This window comes from Gossypium arboreum, chromosome 9, assembly GCF_025698485.1.
Source record: "Gossypium arboreum isolate Shixiya-1 chromosome 9, ASM2569848v2, whole genome shotgun sequence".
In the NCBI taxonomy this organism is placed as follows: Eukaryota; Viridiplantae; Streptophyta; class Magnoliopsida; order Malvales; family Malvaceae; genus Gossypium; species Gossypium arboreum.
In genome coordinates this window covers 80,050,663-80,067,928 of record NC_069078.1, presented here as the reverse complement: position 1 = coordinate 80,067,928, position 17,266 = coordinate 80,050,663, and the positions used below count along the sequence as shown (strand labels likewise).

The window sequence follows — 17,266 nt, the reverse complement described above, 5'->3', positions numbered from 1 at the left end:
TTACTAAGCTTATAAAGAATTTCCTTTAGTCATCTCCACTTCTACTATAAGTATTATCAACATTAAAAATGAAAACAACTAGTTGTTTAGAAAATTGATAAAAATAAATAAATAACTCTCTTTCAAGTATAAAGTAAAAATCAAAATGGAAAAAGAAAAACATAAAACCAAAATATTATATAGACTTAACAGCCTTTGAGCTGTTTCCATCTAAAATTGAAGGTAAAAAATTGGACGAGGACACACATTGTTTTAGTTTAAGGTGGAAATATTTAAGATAAAATGTTTGATATCTCCCAACATTTTTGGAAATGGTTGGGATGTATCCATATAAATCACCAAATAGAGAAGTATAGAAGATCAAACATAGAAATTTTACATGGAAAATCCTCAGTTAAGAGGATAAAAAATTACGGGTAAAGAGAAGTTTCGGCTTTTCACTAAACAAGCAAACGAACGAGAGTACAAAATAGAGAAAATAATCCTAAAAGAGCAATACCCAATACCTGAATATAAAACTCTCTAAAAAATCAACATTAAAATATATTTTTGACCCTTCTTCGATTACTTGTCGATCGTCTTTCTAAGTGCCTGTGAAGAGTCCGATAAATAGAGGCACACCCCAAAGAAACCAACATTAAAAGAATATGATTTGGAATCTAGAAAATTTTGTGTTTTTTGATTTTTCATATGTTTATCATTAATTTTTATAACTTTAAAATATATATATTTTTTAATTTTCTATTAATTTTTAATGTATTTTTTTCAATTTTATATTTTTCATAATTTTATATGCTTTCTTATATTTTTCCATTTTAATTATTTTTAATAATTTTAAAAGATATATAACATTTTACAATTTTCTATATAATTTTATGAAATTTTAAATAATTTTAGAGAGTATATATCGACTTTTGACCAACGTAACGACTTTTAACGGTTTCCATGGAACTTGGCAATTCGAGACCTTAATTGTTTCTTATATTCAATAATGGTGGAGTATTGTTTTTTTAATTAGTAACTCAATTGAATTTTGAATTAATTTATAGGGCTTTGTTATATTAAGTTTTAACTAAAATCTTAAATATTTAATAATTATATATAAATTATTCAATTTTGATACAAGTATATAATTATATTATATTTTCTACTATTTTATCATGTTATATAAAATTTTCAAAATGAAAATTATCAATTTATCTTGTATTAGTACACAGTCAAGTGTTTGGAGAAAATAAATAATCTAAAGTCCGGGGCACAATGACACATGTTTGGAGAAAGTGATGTTTTTCCTTTATCTGGTTACATGCATAATACTTTCCAATTAAAAATATAACATTTTTATCATATTGACGTTCAAAATTTTACTTAGATTTAAAAAAATTTATTCAATAATGAAGTGGTAAAAAACTAATGTATAAATAATACTTCTATTATATCTTATGGATGTAATAATTCCAGTAAGAATCTACAAACAGGAATTACCGGATTTAGTAAAAGAGAAGCTTCATGATGCCTTGACAAATCAAAGAATGGCATCATTGACAAGAGCCCAACTGCCATGGCGCATTTTCACACTGGCAAAGCAACATGTTTTTTTAAGGTAAAACCAAGGGTGAAGACAAAGGTTCTTAACAGGTGCGGGGGAAGAGGGTTGACTTGACTAATCATTGAGAATCAAGAGGGAAAATTTAACCAAAGGAATCCCATATAGAGCAAACCAAGTTTGATTATTAAATTAAACCCCTCTTTCAATCTCTCTATCTCTTAATCTTATTTTGATTTTTATGCAACTTGTTTTCTATTGGTGTTTTTGGCTCATGGGTTAAAGAAAATAGTTTATTGTTTAATAGTACTATAAAATTGTCTTGTTCACATGGTGAATTTCTTGGGGGAAAACAAACAAAAGAAGCTGAAGGAGTCAACAGTCTACGATAAATGGTTGGCTGAAGTCTAAAAAGGGCTACTCTTTAAAGGAAGGTAGGAAGAAACACAGAAAGCAAGCAAATCCATCAAGCAAAGAAGCTTTTTTTTTTTTTTTTCTTTTTCCACCTTTACTTGTTGATTTTGCTCTCTTCAAGCCAAACCCACCTTCGGAAAAAGGACATCATATCCAAAATCTTGCTACCCTATTACCACCTACTGCCATCTTTTTTGATCTTCATCGATTTCCCTTTTTTTCCATTAAGAGGAAAAAAAGCCAAAAGGAGAAGATTGAAAGAAAGGAAGTCTGGGTTTTACTCTGTTTTGATGGGAGTTTGCTGGAGCCATCGTATCAAGTCTGTCAGTCCTAGCACGGGTGAGTTCATTGTTTTTTTTTTTTTTTTTATTCTTTTGCTTGAAGCTTTCTTTTTCCTTCAAATTGTAACATGGATCCTGTATGGAGCTTTAAAAAACTTGGAGTTTTCGTTTAGAGTTGAGAGAACTTTATATAAAGCATGTGAAATGAACTATTGTATTACAGTGGTTAATTCAAGGAATGCCAGCAGAAATGGGAACAATTTGAGTAGTTCAAGCAGCAGGGAATCTTCAGCTTCTATTCCACAAACCCCTCGGAGTGAAGGTGAGATTTTGCAGTCTTCAAATTTAAAGACTTTCACTTTCAGTGAGCTGAAAGCAGCCACCAGAAACTTTAGACCAGACAGTGTCCTAGGAGAAGGTGGATTTGGTTCTGTCTTCAAAGGATGGATTGATGAACATTCATTCAAAGCCACCAAGCCAGGTACTGGCATAATAATTGCTGTTAAAAGGCTCAACCAAGAAGGATTCCAGGGTCACAAGGAATGGCTGGTTAGTATTTTTTTCATTTTGACTTTCTCAAATGGCTGCTTCCTGTCATTAATTTCACTTGCCATGTTTGTAATGATCTTAAATTTGGTGAAATCATGATGTCATAATTTGGTATGCAGGCTGAAATCAACTATCTTGGACAATTGCATCACCCAAATCTTGTAAAGTTGATTGGTTACTGCTTAGAGGACGAGCACCGGCTTCTGGTATACGAGTTCATGGTACGGGGTAGCATGGAGAACCATTTATTTAGGAGTGAGTTTCCTTGCATTTATGAACCATTCATATAATCATATCTATGAAATCCTATCCACTGTGGCTAATTTGATGTTGAAACAGGGGGGTCGCACTTTCCACCACTTTCTTGGGGTATACGGATGAAGGTTGCACTTGGTGCTGCCAAGGGACTTGCTTTTCTTCACAATGCCAAAACACAAGTCATATATCGCGACTTCAAAACTTCTAATATCTTGCTCGATTCAGTATGTGTAACTTAGCTAATGCTTCCCCTTCCATTTGTGTTAATATCTTTGGAATTTCATCCCTTACGTTCCATTCAATTTTTGCAGAATTACAACGCCAAACTCTCCGATTTCGGGTTGGCTAGGGATGGACCAACTGGTGACAGAAGCCATGTTTCCACTAGGGTCATGGGAACCTATGGATATGCTGCTCCAGAGTATCTAGCCACAGGTATTGGTTCCCGCTTAAAAACTTGATCTACGTTTGGCTGTTATATGTATCTACTTGATTCTCATTGCAATTAGTTATTTGTTATTGGATCATATGAGATGAAGGTATTGATATCAATTGAAATTTTCTATTGGAAAGGTCATTTGACTGCCAAGAGTGACATATACAGTTTCGGAGTTGTTCTACTAGAAATGTTATCCGGCCGACGAGCTATAGACAATAACAGACCATCTGGAGAACACAATCTGGTCGATTGGGCAAAACCTTACCTGACCAACAAACGTAGGATATTCCGTGTGCTAGACACCCGTCTCCAAGGCCAGTATTCATTGACTCGGGCACAAGAGGCTGCTAACCTTGCACACCAGTGCTTAGCCGTAGAACCCAAGTTGAGGCCAAGCATGGATGAGGTGGTAACAGCACTCGAGAAGCTTCAGGAGACGGGAGACATGCCAAAAAGAAATCAGAAAGAACGCCGTGGAAATGCTCACAACCGTTCCAATGGTAAACCAACCACTTATCCGAAGCCTTCTGCTTCACCTCTCCATGTTTAGATCAAAACCTTTTCGATGCAGCTGCAATTTTCTTCCTGATTTGAATATCCATATGAATTGTTTTTGGGATTTAGGCAGGAAACAAGAACATGGTTGTGTACAGTGTTTTCGGGTTAAACTTTTTAAATCTAGCTCTGAAATTCATCAAGCTCAGACCCAAGAGCATGCATGAATATGATCTGGGTTTTGCTATATATCATACCATCATGATTGAGAAAAAGTGAAGGATACATGTTTATGTTTTTATGAAAATGATATTGAGCTTAGCATATGGTCTTTGCATGCCAATGTAACTAAGCTCATTTGAAACCGTGTAAGAATCCTCGTTTTGTTATAATCCATATGGTATTTTGAGATGCATGTCTTATTGTCTTTTCAAAGCTATTTACTAAGACCATACTCTTCTTTCTAAACTCTTACCGGAATTTGCCCGTCAATTGTTTGTCCATCTAATTTTCAAAACATCGAAAACCAACTATTGTCATAAGCAACCAAGCAAATTAAATGCAACTTTTTTTTTATTTCTTGAATACAAAGTTAGCATGAAACAGTGCGTTAAAGAAAGGATTAAAGAGTCAAGAAAGAGAAGTCCAAATGCAAAACGATAAGTGAGATCTGGGTTAGTAAAGTGAATGGTGATTGATTGTCAAACAACAATATTTCATCTGAAAGTTCAGATTGAACCGTAAGACCAGCGCAAGACTTGAGAAATAATCTTTTAGGATAAGATTCGAATGAAAAACAGGGAGAGACTATTCAATAACTTGAAGAGATCAGACTAACCTTTCAAAGTTCCCTACTCTTCAGCTTTCTTTTCCAACCATGCACATGAATGAAAGAAGAGACTGAAAAAGCTGAAGCTTCGACTTGGCAAGGATAGAGACTTTGTTCTTGGTAAAATCTATGCAGGAGAGATTTCACGTACAGTATCTTTCTCATTGAATGAATGCAAATGATTCACTATGAATGTTTCATTCATAAGATCTCCCCTGCTGTAACTTCTTCCTAGATAAAGATTGAAAAACAATAGCAAATAAATAATAGGGGAGCATGCCTCTAAAAGGATTTTTTCATTAATTTTATAAATGTTAATTGGGAGAAACAACTCCAGAAATCATCATATGTTGTAAATGATTCAGCACTTATGAGCTAAACAAAGGAGCATGATGATATCCCAATACACAGGTTGATACAAACTTGATAGCAATCTTCCATCAAAAGTGTACTGATGAAGATAAGAGATGGTGACATTTTGGTAAGATAAAGGTTCCAGGACAGCTTATCGCCCCAAAAGCGCAACACGATCCTTCTGTACTGCCTGTGTCAGGTTGATGTCAAAGAGTTCGCATCGTATAGGCATCTCCATCTCATAGAAGGGGTTCTTCAAAACATAATCTGTGTAGAGCTCATAAACAACTTTCAAGAGAGCCTCCATGTGCTGTGTCCCAGGTTCGCAAACTACAAAGAACTTCGTCCCTGCAAATCATAACATGCATATTTGCAAAATCAACAGTGTAGAGAACATAATGCCTAGTTGTCTACAAAATCATGGTTTCAGAAAACATGCACATGACACTACCTCCCAAACAACCCATGTCTGGAAAATGCCATTCCATGTCAAATGCAAGAACAAGAGATTTATGCAGCACAAATTGTCAGGACTAACAAGGAGAAATAAGTAAACCACCCTTCAAGTTTGTCAATTTTCCTATAATATGGTCTCAAGTGTTATACTTATCATTAATGGCACAATTAGACTAATAGATATTTTGATACTATCATCCTATCTTCAAGTTGACGGATAAAAAACTGCTCGACAAGCATTAAATAAAAAGTATTTCACTGCCAACAGTTCTCGTCCCGTAGTTTCAGGCTTCAAGAAAGTGTAAAAGCAAGCATTGCCAACTGCGTTCATAAAAAATTATTCAAGCTTCCTATATTTATATAAAAATAAATTTCCAGAAAGTTTCATTTTCTATTCATCATCTTACATGATAAGAACTCCCAATATTCGTATTTTAAGCAGGAAAAAGGGCAAGATTAATTTCCTTAATCGAATCAACGAACATCCAAACGATGGCTGACCAATCCTAGTCTACAACTTTCAGTCAACCGAGTGGGAAAATCAGATCTGCAAATCAGTTTTCTCCAATTCTACTTTCGCATTTCAAATTTCCCCAGTATGCAAAATAGTACAATTGATATTTCTAAACAAAAAATTACCGGTAAGAGATTGAAAACAATGGAGATCAAATGTATCAGCTTCAAGTAGCTCAATTCCAGAACAACCAGTGGTAGGAGATAGCTGCTGTGAGATAGCGTGCATCGAATGCCATAGACTAGCCACTCTCAAGCTATCATTCGTATCCATCCGCCCCTTGGATCCATAATCCTTCAGAAAAAGAAAAACTTTACCAAATATTCTCGAGAAACAAACAGAAAAGGGTTTCAAAGAAATGATACCTTATAAAATATCAAACCTCCTGATTTGTTGATTATGTAAAGACTGTAAATCGCAGCCATTGTCAAGAGAACAGAACTCAAAACCCTAAAACTTATTGCTTGGAAATGAATTACTCTGATTCTGTGGGACTGGGAATTGGGAAGTCATTTCTTTTCTTTTTCTTCTTAAATATCCAATTGACGTTTTAGACCTCACTTGAAAAGTTAAATTACATCAGGCTTAGCTCAAAGTGCCACGTACGGGCACATGGATGCTTTCGTAAATTTAAGGAAAAGCCGGTCCGTTTCGGAAGGAAACAAACAATAAAAAGTAGAAAAAATTCAAAAATTTTTTGGTAGGGAGAGGGAGAATTGAGTGAGTCAGAATCAGAGAAATGGCGGTGAGTCGAAACTAACAACATTATGAGGATGTATTCTGGAATCGAGGGTCATCCATTCCGGGCTTCAGATCGGTATTCCCTTGGATCCAATAGCTCTGCTTAGTTGGTTGGTTAATAAATATTACGTTAACGGAGAAGGTCGATGTGTGTGATAGGGGAAACTACGATTTGTTTCAATGATTGCCGAGTTCTACTCCAATCGAATCACACATTGTTCGAGCGTTGCGAAGATCAGCTTCCCACCACATCGTTTCGATTTTCTTCCTACATGTTTTTGGTTATGGATCGAGGAAGGCGGAATAGGTTCAAATGCTTCAAAATTCTTGCACAATAAAAGTGATTTAGAGTGTTAGAAATTATGCTTCGAGATGATTTTCCATACTTATGTCAGCATATATATATACATTTACTCATAGAGAAGGCTAAAAGAAGATAAAAAATGAATGAGAAAAAAAGTGAGAGTCGATATGCTTGATCCCAAGAGCTTGTTCGTACTATATTATGATAACTAGCTTAGTGATTGTAAGTACGGTGAAAAGAAACCAACATAACAAATATACAGGGTAAAGTTGTAGAGGTTATGGGAGTAGGAACCGTAGAGCAGAGCTACAAAAGTTATAGAGATAAAACCTAAAATACATATGACAACAGGAAAGTCGAAGTGAAACACGAAAACGACATGGAAGAGAGCTAGAGCTTTGCTGAAATGAAGCCCGAAAGCATTAATGGATTGGGCCCTGCTTGATACCAAGCCCAAATGACGCACCCAATCATTATTGTACTGGTACAAATTGATGGTAGGTTTTTTAAGTTTCAGCTTTCACGCATTGATTCAATGAACAACTGTTTTTTCCAAGCTGTAAACAAATGAAGATGAAAAGTAACAAGTTTATGACTTCCTCTAATGCATCCCATTACTAACTAAGCTCCGCCAATTACAAATAACAGAACAGAAGTCTTCTCTTTTTGTTTTTCGTATAAGCACGGGGACTAGCTGTACCTTTTTCAATTACGAATTTTGTAGTTTAGACATAGGAATTGTAAGTGCTGAACAACAAAAAAAAAAGATAGAAGGAATTGTAAGTAATTCAATGTATTGGTTGATGCTCTATTGATGTAGAAGTTTTTAAGTTAAGCTACTGGAAGCTGCAGTAGTGTGCATTGAACAATGGTTGGGGTGGTGAAGAGGATTTTGACTTCAGCTCAAACAGAGATCAATCAGGTTCGTGGTTTCTTGCATTATTTCTCATAGTTTTAGCCTCTGTATTGCGAATGTATAGGTCAAACATTGCTAATATCAACCTGACAGGCCGAACCTTAATTTTGATTGACAGAAGAAATTCCCATGCAAAGTTTTGAAAGGATTCCTAAATTAAGCAAAGATGATGATAACTTTTGGTACATATTCCATTTCCATTATAGCCTGTCTGCCTTTGCAAACCTCCCCAATTGTAAAATATATATATCACTGTTTGGCCAGCATATGCTAAAAGGATAGCATAATCCAGCTTGAGATTGACTTTTATTAACTAGTTATTGGATTCTTGTTGACTAGTTTTAACAGAAGACTATATAGTTTCGACCCCAGGACTGAATTGCCATAGATTGTGAGGAGTGGCCAAATTTGAAGTATCCATTTGCTCTACCAAACCAATTTTTATCGTGATTGGAATCTGAAACCTAGGCCGAGCTTCATCGTCCTATTATTTTACCTAAAAAGGCATACAACTTGATAATTTTCTTGGGAAAAAAACAATGAAAGAGATGCCGTTTGTCTGTTAAAACCATCTTAAGTGGAAGCATCTTTAAAGTTGGTAAAGGCCAAGGAACGGCATAGAGTTGGGTCAAAAAATTCGGATGGTAATGCAATTTTGAGATGGCCAAAGCCCAAAGCCACCGCGCTTTCATTGCTTTATTCAATTTATTTTCCTTTCAAAGCAAGTAAGCAGAGACCATATATATCGATAACAAAAGAAAAGGATGTCTGTTTGGCTCAAAATTAGATCCATTGTTATTGATAGTTGATATTTCACAGAAGAGGAAATATAGTACCTTCAGTTAGACAGGACATTTTTCTCTATTTCTGGGATGTGATGTCTATCTGTTAATCACACTTGCCATAAAAACCATTTTAATGTATCAAAATACTCATTTCCCTAAGTTGTTATTGTTTAATACTACGGTACTAGTTAATTAATACAATGAATGATGTGCCGTTTTACATTTGCTCATTGTCGATAGACCTAATCATTAAGACTTTTTAAGAAGTGTACTCTAAAGACGACATATTTGGCGGCTGAGGGAAGACGATGGTGCTAACCAGATATGCTAATTTGTGTATTAACATTTAACGACATGTTTATTTTCTTTTGCGTATCATCATAATACTCATTGATTCATATTTGCATCTGGTATCTCACTTTCAAGGCATCAAATAAAGGTAAAAAGGCAAAAGGGGTTGTGGGGGTGGAGCCATGGAAGCTGAAAACATAAAAAGAAAGTTAAATGGACGGCAAGGGCGAGTGCCAGACTAGCAGCACATGGTCTTCTGCACCATCAACCGACATGTGGTTCATGGAAAGCTCTACTTTGCAGTCCCCTCCTTCCTTTGATATTTACCACTATTTCTTGCTTTGAAGCAATGGCCAGTTGAGCACAAACCAAAACCCCCCATAATAAAGGCTACCTAAGATTAAATACATCCTTTAATAACTCTTTTATTTGCTTTGAGAATTAGATTGGAAGCTCTTAAATATCTTTTAATGAAAAATGAGAAAGCTAAATGAAGCAAGATAAATATAGAAGAAGGTACAGTATTAGAGCAGTAAAAATGAAAATTAGTGTATATATATAATGACTAAGACCAAGAGCTGCGGGCTACATGTTTTGCCTTGATTTGCAGCCGCTTCAGCCCCCTTAAACAACATTTTACCACTAGCTGGACTTTGAACTAACTATTAGCACCAGCTCAATCACCAACAAAAGAAAAGGAAAACGCCGACCCAAGATTACGGTGAAAAACAAAAGTTACTACATATGCTTCGCTTTAATCACTTTGCTAAACTATCTATAACCATTTTCTTTTTTTTTTTTGTAAATTCCACCGAACACCCCCCAACCCCCATTTTTACTTTTACCCAACTACCCACTACTTCAAAATTTCCTGGGAAAATAAAGGAATTTTGAAGAGCTGGGTTAAAAAAGGAAAATAATAAGTGAAGATATTACTAAAAAGGGGCAAGTGTGAGATTCAAACGCGGAAATTCTTTCCCGTGAAGGTTTGGCCGAATTGCCAATTAGCAGGTGCCACGTTCAAGGAAGTGGAGGTTCGCCTGTCACTGCCCGTGACTCTGAACGAGAGTGCCTGACCCACCAAAACGGCGTTTGACTGCCAGTTTTGACCCCAGTTACGGCTCATGCTCATCCAATTGGTGTTGGTTCCCTTCACCTTCACCTTCACGATATCCCCTGCACCCGCGACGTTGGTGACCAAAACCAAGTTGAAGTAACGGAATCCGTTAATGGTGAATCGTATCCCCCCTTGCTTTCGGCATGGCACTCTGTCAAAAATAATCAACAGTTAATTAATCGGAGTAAATATAATCTGTTTGGTTCCGAAGAAAACTGGGAACAAGAAAATTCTGTAGAAATCGTACGAATATAACAATGGCAGAAAACCCAATGAAGTAAAAGGGGAAAGATTTTGGGGACTCACCTACGGTAAGAGACGGGGACAATACCAGCACGGTACTCGGCGATTTTGAGGAACATAGGCATGGCAAGGTCAAAGTGAGGGCGTGGAGGGTTGCACCAGCCGCCATTGTCATTTGGGAGAGCATAGTTAGGAGGGCAAAAGTTAGTGGCAGTGATAATAATGGAAGGGCTGCCGGAGTGACACCATCTGGGGTCGTTTGCGCACTTAATCTCAAAGCAAGCACCGCAGCTAAGGCCATTGTTGAAAAGTGCAGTGCTTAAAGCTGCTGTATTCACGCCATAGCCTTGACTGTAGAGATTCCCGTACCCACATGCACCGCCTAAAACAAAGGGACGAAAAAAAATTCAAACACCATTTTAATGGTTTTAGGGAAATGCAATGCAAAAAAATCATGGTTTTAGGGAAATGCAGAACAAGGCCTTGTGCAAGACAACTGTATTAACTACAGCAGTTTATGGTTAAAGAAGAAGATTAACGGACTAAAAAACAAATACCCATTGTTCCAGAAGCATCGCTTCCACCATAAAATGTAGCATGGGCACTTTCCCAAGCTCCACCAGTAAAAACTCCAGGGATTCTTGCATTCACCACAGCCAAAAAGGAGAGCAATGAAGCAAAACAGAGCACACTCAAGGAAAAAGAAGGAGCAACTGCGGACATTGTTATTTTTCTTTAGTTTTAAGATGGGGGAAAATTATAAGAGAGTAAAGAAAGAGAAATGCTGATGTGTTGAATATCGGGCGTATGGGAAGCGGGAAGATGGTGGGGGTACTTATTGAGGAGCTGAAATGGGGGAGGGGTTAAACTGTTGTTGAAAAGGTAATCACAGACATGTTGAAAAGGTAATCAAAGTATATTAATAAATTAATATGAGATACGATTACTTTAAAACACATCACCCCTTTCTTTTTTTTGCCTTTTTTCTTTATAATAAATGTTTGGCTTTAGGTCCGGGTTAACTAAATTTGGAACACCATGTGATGTGCCTCACACATGGGCAAAAAGTTGAAGACCTAATCAAAATAATTGGACATGCCGCACATGCATCCTTGAACCAAATTGCTAGAGAGGATATTAGTGTGAACTCCTCGGGTTCCTATCTCATATTCATCATTGAGACTTTTATCTTTGATTTCAGGTTAAACCCTTTTTTTTCTTTTCTTATGTATCCTTTCACCATTCTTTGATTTCCAAGCATTCAAGTGGACTTAAGAGTTATAATACTAAATTATGACAATTTTAGAAAAAAATATTTATGTGAAAAATATACGGCTGAATTACACCCAAAATTTTTAAACTATTAATAAGTTTATGTTTTATTCATTCAATTTTCAAAAGTTACAAAATGATAATTGGACTATTTGAAAAATTATATTTAAGTCAATGGGTTGTTAAGTTTTTTTAGAAAAATAAAATCTAGCTAGCGATTTTCAAGCGACGGTTTGACAATCGGTACAATGGATCAATAGTCAATGATGAGTAGAAGAACATACCGAATTGATCTGACAGCCAATGCCGGAGAACGGAGAAGAAAGTTGCTTAAATTTTGGTTCGTAGATCGTAACGTTCAAAGCTATTTCGTGAAATGAAATTGAATTGTAGAAGAGAAAAGGAAGGAAAGCTTTTGATTAGTGCAGTCAGTGCGAATAGAAAATGTCATACAATAGTAATTTTAACAACATAGTGACTTAAATGAAAACTTTTGAATAGTTCAGTGACCATTTTATAACTTTTTTGAAGCTGAGCAACCTAAACGTAAACTTAATAATAATTTAGTAAACTTAGTTATACAATTTACCCAAATATATTTTTAAAAAAAGCTACATAAAAAATAAACGAGGCTTTGAAATAATGAAGTAAGGTTTTAAAGATGTAATTGATTCATTCTAATTTTAAAAGGTTTTTATATATTTTATATAAAACTGTAAAAATATAAAAACATGATCATAATATTTTTATATTTTTAAATAAAATGGATTTTTTATTTCTTAAGATATTTACTAGAGTGAGGCAAAGATGTAGACCCATTAAGGAGGAAGATTTTGGCCGCAAATTTTAAAGCTGCTCCATACCCGAGGTAAAGATCGAACCTCGACCACTAGTTAAGATAAAAGATCCTTATTATCTCACCTAACTCCGAGACTAAATAAAATAAATTTTAATTACACCATCTAAAACATTTAAATATAATATAGATAGATAGATTGAATACAATATAATTAAACAATAAAACATGACATATAGCATAAATATATAAAAATTTTAAGAATTTTACATTTGATGGATTGATGTTATATAACTGCAAACACTATTAATTTAAAAAATATAATAATGATATTTATTTCTAAAGATGTTTAAAAGTATTTTTTAATAAAAATAATAAAGAATATTTTAAGCCTAACCATTAGTATTTTTGTTTAGCTCTATATATCCCCGTAATAATATTCTTTTTAACTAGTGGAGATAACAAACAAAATATAGTAAAATGCAAGGGGAAAGCGCGTAAGATGGTGAGAAGTGGGACCAAAACTCGTCCTTTTTACGCGTCTGTGAATCAAATTGAAGCCATGATGGAGCTGAAGCCAACAGAGGCCGTTGCTGATTCTGCATGGCTACTAAGCTTTAACCGTGAAACAGGACAGGGATCCCCTCCTCATCCCCATTTTCCCCTCCTTTATTACCATCCACTGCAACACCAACAGCAGCTTCTTCTTCTTTTCTTTTTTTTTTTTCTTCCTTTTCCTTTTCTTTTGAATGCATTATTTATCACACCCAAAAATTAAGAAAGAAACAAGAGCCACAGTTGCTGTTTTTCCTACTGGGCCCTATTGAATTTTATCTAATCTGACGATCCATTCAAATATATATATAATAATTTAAATTTCAAACTATTTATAAATTTTTCGTCCTCCACAATTGGGATTTTACTGGTTTATTTTATCTTGTAGGGAGTAACTTAGGGATGGAAAAAAATTTGTTACCATTCGGCTTTTCCTTGGTACATGTGATAACTAATCAAATTTGTACTATTATTCCTTATTACGTTTTGGGTTTGAATTGACTATTTTTTAAGCTTTAATAAAAAGGTACATTTGAACTTTTTCTTTAACATTCTGGTCCTTTTTTCTTTACATTTGAACTTGAGATTTTAAATTTAAGACTTATCATATATGAATTTGTGGAGTGTGCCTCGTATTTTCGGTCGAACAGACGGCGACGTCATGACAAGAAACTTCCTGATGTTGCGACGACGCGAATGGGGATGTTGCGACATGGCTACGTGTTCCCTACATAAATTGAGTTTCTTCTCTTAGTGAAACTTTGATTACTCTTGATATTTTAGTATGATTAGACCTCTAATCTTAAACTATTTAAATGAGCATTGTATCTCTGTTTTAAGAGGCAAAAAAAAAAAAAAGCAATTATGGAGGCAATAAGATGTAATCGCATATGAGTTTTGGTGAGAATTTTTATGGTAACTATGGAGAGAATTTCGTACTCCTTTTGAGAGAGCTCTATGAGAGTTAGGGCTTTGTCCATATTGTACTCTCATTTGTTTTCTCATTTAGTGAAAAGTTGAAGTCTCCCTTGCTCTGCTCGTGGTTTTTATTCTCTTCGGATGAATTTTTTCACATAAAATTTATATGTTCGATCTTCTCTATTTTTCTCTTTCATTATTTATATGGGTCGACCTCTAATAAAATTTGATCTAAATTCAATCTAGTTGAATTATTTATTTTTGTCTAGTTATAACTTGGACTTTCAAAAACACTCATAATAATTGGGTTAGGAGAAGTAGGAGGTTTGAATAATAGTTATCCAAATTTTCGCATTTATTTAAAGATAATATTAGATAAATGTAATTATGAGTTGAATCAAATAATCATTTATGTTGATAGGTGATCCCATAAAATTTAAGGAGTGATTTAGGCGTGGAGAAGGTGGGTTAGGTGGAATAATCTGTAATATTCATTCACGTACCATGCCGTTAATACAAGTGCATGTTAATAAAATTGGAGACGTAAATTTATGTCCCAATCTGACGGACCAACCAGATCTAGGAAATCTGCCATGCAAGCCCGGGTATTGAAGATTTGAATAAAAAAAAGTACTAAAGTGCATGATGTCGGAGCTTCTTCACCAACACATAATGTACAATACTACGTGGGTATGGCTTGAGGTTGGCATGTGAAGGTGCCACCCACTGGATCTAACATCATCTCTAATCTATTCTTCTTTGCTTTTGGATTCCCTCATATCTCATGATGCCATGCCCTTATTTCTTATTTCCTAAATGGTTTGATTTCAATTTTACAATAACTTACAATCATATCCTCATCTATATATTAACTACAATTACTTCCGTTTATTTATCAAACTAAAAATCTAAATAACCTCGATTTAAATATTAAATATGTATATAATGAGATTTTAATTTAAAATTAAATTGTGTTTTCAACGTTTTCTAACTGTTTCAATCGTATATTTTATCACATCCCAACATTTGATCCAACACTTTATGCATATTTTAATACTAAAATTCAAATTTTAATATTTTAATACCCCATATATATACACACTTTTTTTTACAAATATCAAAAGGGTCATTATTATTGAACAAAAAAAATCATTATTTAAAGGTAATTATTGGGTCACAAGCACCGGAACTTTTTCACATTTACTATTTATTTATTTATTTTAAATATACATGTGCTTTCTCTCATAGGCGATGTCAGCTTCCAAGCTCACTATCGCCTACTTTTTTCTCTCTCTCACCAACTTTTTTTTTTCTTTTTTTTTCATTCACTGCACATGTCTTTTCTTTTTTTTCAGTTTGCAGATCTATTTTGTAGGTATTTTTGTTGTCTTCACAAGTTTGTGATGGATAGATGATGATGTATGTCGTTCGTTAAAACACCACCCGCCACGTTTTTTTTCTTGAAAAGCGGGTGCCTCTTCGTTAGTTTCTTAATCTAATTCTGTTTTGAGAATATTTCAGAATAATAAATAATTTCATGAGTTGATTTGAACCCGTATCGTCTTAAATTTTATATATTTTATTTTTTGTTTTTTTTCCCATTGTTTAATAAGTCTTCAATTTTAGAAGTTTTTATCTGCTCTTGTAGCACGATTTTTAGTCTTGCTTATGCATGTAATCTTTGTTTTACAAGTGATTTTAAGGATGATTTTGTTGTCATTCTCTATAGTTTGGTGAATGCTCTATTCTTTTGTCAATTTCTGCTCGCCGCTTTGGACCATCCAAGGTTGATTTCCTTATCATGTTAAGTGCTTGCAATTACTCCAATATATCGTGCTTGAGTTGTGACAAAATCAATGTTAACGTGTCTTAATATTCTATTGATGCTAGGCTAAAGCCTTTGTTATGTTGATAAAATTTGTTCTTTACCATCTATGACGAGTATTTATTATTTTTTTCTCCTAAATTATATGGTTTCATTTATTAAATGAATTAATAAATTTACCCATATATATATATAATAAATTTTTAATGAATTAAGAAATTTCAGGGCCAAAATATCAAATAACTATCTCATTATTTAATTCCTAAAATTTTATTACTAAATTCACTCGAGTGAATACCTTAATAAATAAATGGGGCAACCAATTCCTCAAGTCTCTTCCTAGGGTTTGACTTTGCATGTATATACTATATTAAATTTAATTAGAAGATGAATAAACAAATGTTTTATGTAACCCTTATCACATGGGATTTCATAATTGCCTTTTGTTGACATTATAAGAAAGTCCACTCCACAAATTATATATAACAACAACAAAAAAAAAAAAAAAACCTTTGAAGATAGTGCATCCATTAATTATACATTATCCCAAGTTAAACATTTTAGAAACTCTTAGTTGGACTAACTAACAAGCAAGATAACATTTAAAAAAAATTCATATTGTATCAATATTATTACTAATATAAAAGGACATGAGTTTGACAATGTTAAAATATATTATTTTTCTATTTACTTAATTAAAAAATCTACAGTATTTTTAGACATTATATAAAAAGAACAAATATCATCAAAATTTAAAATAAAATTATTTAAAATAATAATTCTCACAATTTATCTTCAACCAGCCCTTTGTGAAAAAAAAAAGTTGACATATTAATTTATTGGTGATAACTTGTTTACATTATAGTTGATATGAATACAAGATCAAAGAATAACATTACTTAATCTTCAATATTCAAAGGAATATAGTAACATGCATTTCTTCTAAATGATAGGTTTAAATACTTAGTTTCCTTTGACTTTATGATGTGCATAACAGTTTGACTTTTCTTTTTCTAAATATATCTGATTGTATTACAAAATATGAACTTTAATTTTGATTCCTTAGGAAGGTACTACTACGTGGTACCCAATTTCTCGCCTCCTATATATTAAAAAATTTATTAGTAGTTTATTAAGATATATTAATGAAATAATTTAGAATTATTTGAATTAAATATAATTATTAATTATTAATAGATGATGTCTTGTGGTTCAATAATAGCATATTAAATTTTATACGATAAGTGCAATAAATATAAATCTTAAAAATTATAATAACTTGAAACCCAGATTTATATTTATATACAGAGGCGACGCTGGGGCAAGCAAGAATTTTAGCTCCAAAATGGAAATTTTGTGTTTAGTCCA

The 17,266-nt window shown here is 33.7% G+C and overlaps 3 protein-coding genes and 1 long non-coding RNA gene across 4 annotated transcripts; 2 read left to right on the top strand and 2 right to left on the bottom strand.

Moving 5' to 3' along the window:
• Window positions 1-1,433: 1,433 nt before the first annotated feature.
• Window positions 1,434-4,397, top strand: LOC108456807 (receptor-like cytoplasmic kinase 176). The gene is made up of 6 exons (XM_017755490.2): window positions 1,434-2,299; window positions 2,465-2,790; window positions 2,910-3,045; window positions 3,130-3,272; window positions 3,360-3,483; window positions 3,622-4,397. The coding sequence occupies exons 1-6, from the start codon at window positions 2,251-2,253 to the stop codon at window positions 4,035-4,037; spliced, it is 1,194 nt and encodes a 397-aa protein (XP_017610979.1). The 5' UTR covers window positions 1,434-2,250; the 3' UTR covers window positions 4,038-4,397.
• A 691-nt stretch (window positions 4,398-5,088) lies between these two features.
• Window positions 5,089-7,045, bottom strand: LOC108456810 (uncharacterized). Its single transcript, XM_017755492.2, has 3 exons — window positions 6,501-7,045; window positions 6,261-6,429; window positions 5,089-5,513 (listed from the first exon to the last, which is right to left on the bottom strand). The coding sequence occupies exons 1-3, from the start codon at window positions 6,558-6,560 to the stop codon at window positions 5,317-5,319; spliced, it is 426 nt and encodes a 141-aa protein (XP_017610981.1). The 5' UTR covers window positions 6,561-7,045; the 3' UTR covers window positions 5,089-5,316.
• Window positions 6,799-7,300, top strand: LOC128280690 (uncharacterized). The gene is made up of 2 exons (XR_008270794.1): window positions 6,799-6,952; window positions 7,036-7,300. It is a non-coding gene; the product is annotated as an uncharacterized LOC128280690 (long non-coding RNA).
• Window positions 7,301-9,696: 2,396 nt separating this feature from the next.
• On the bottom strand, window positions 9,697-11,448 carry LOC108456808 (expansin-A6). Its single transcript, XM_017755491.2, has 3 exons — window positions 11,090-11,448; window positions 10,596-10,914; window positions 9,697-10,440 (listed from the first exon to the last, which is right to left on the bottom strand). The coding sequence occupies exons 1-3, from the start codon at window positions 11,253-11,255 to the stop codon at window positions 10,131-10,133; spliced, it is 795 nt and encodes a 264-aa protein (XP_017610980.1). The 5' UTR covers window positions 11,256-11,448; the 3' UTR covers window positions 9,697-10,130.
• Between the last annotated feature and the right edge of the window lie 5,818 nt (window positions 11,449-17,266).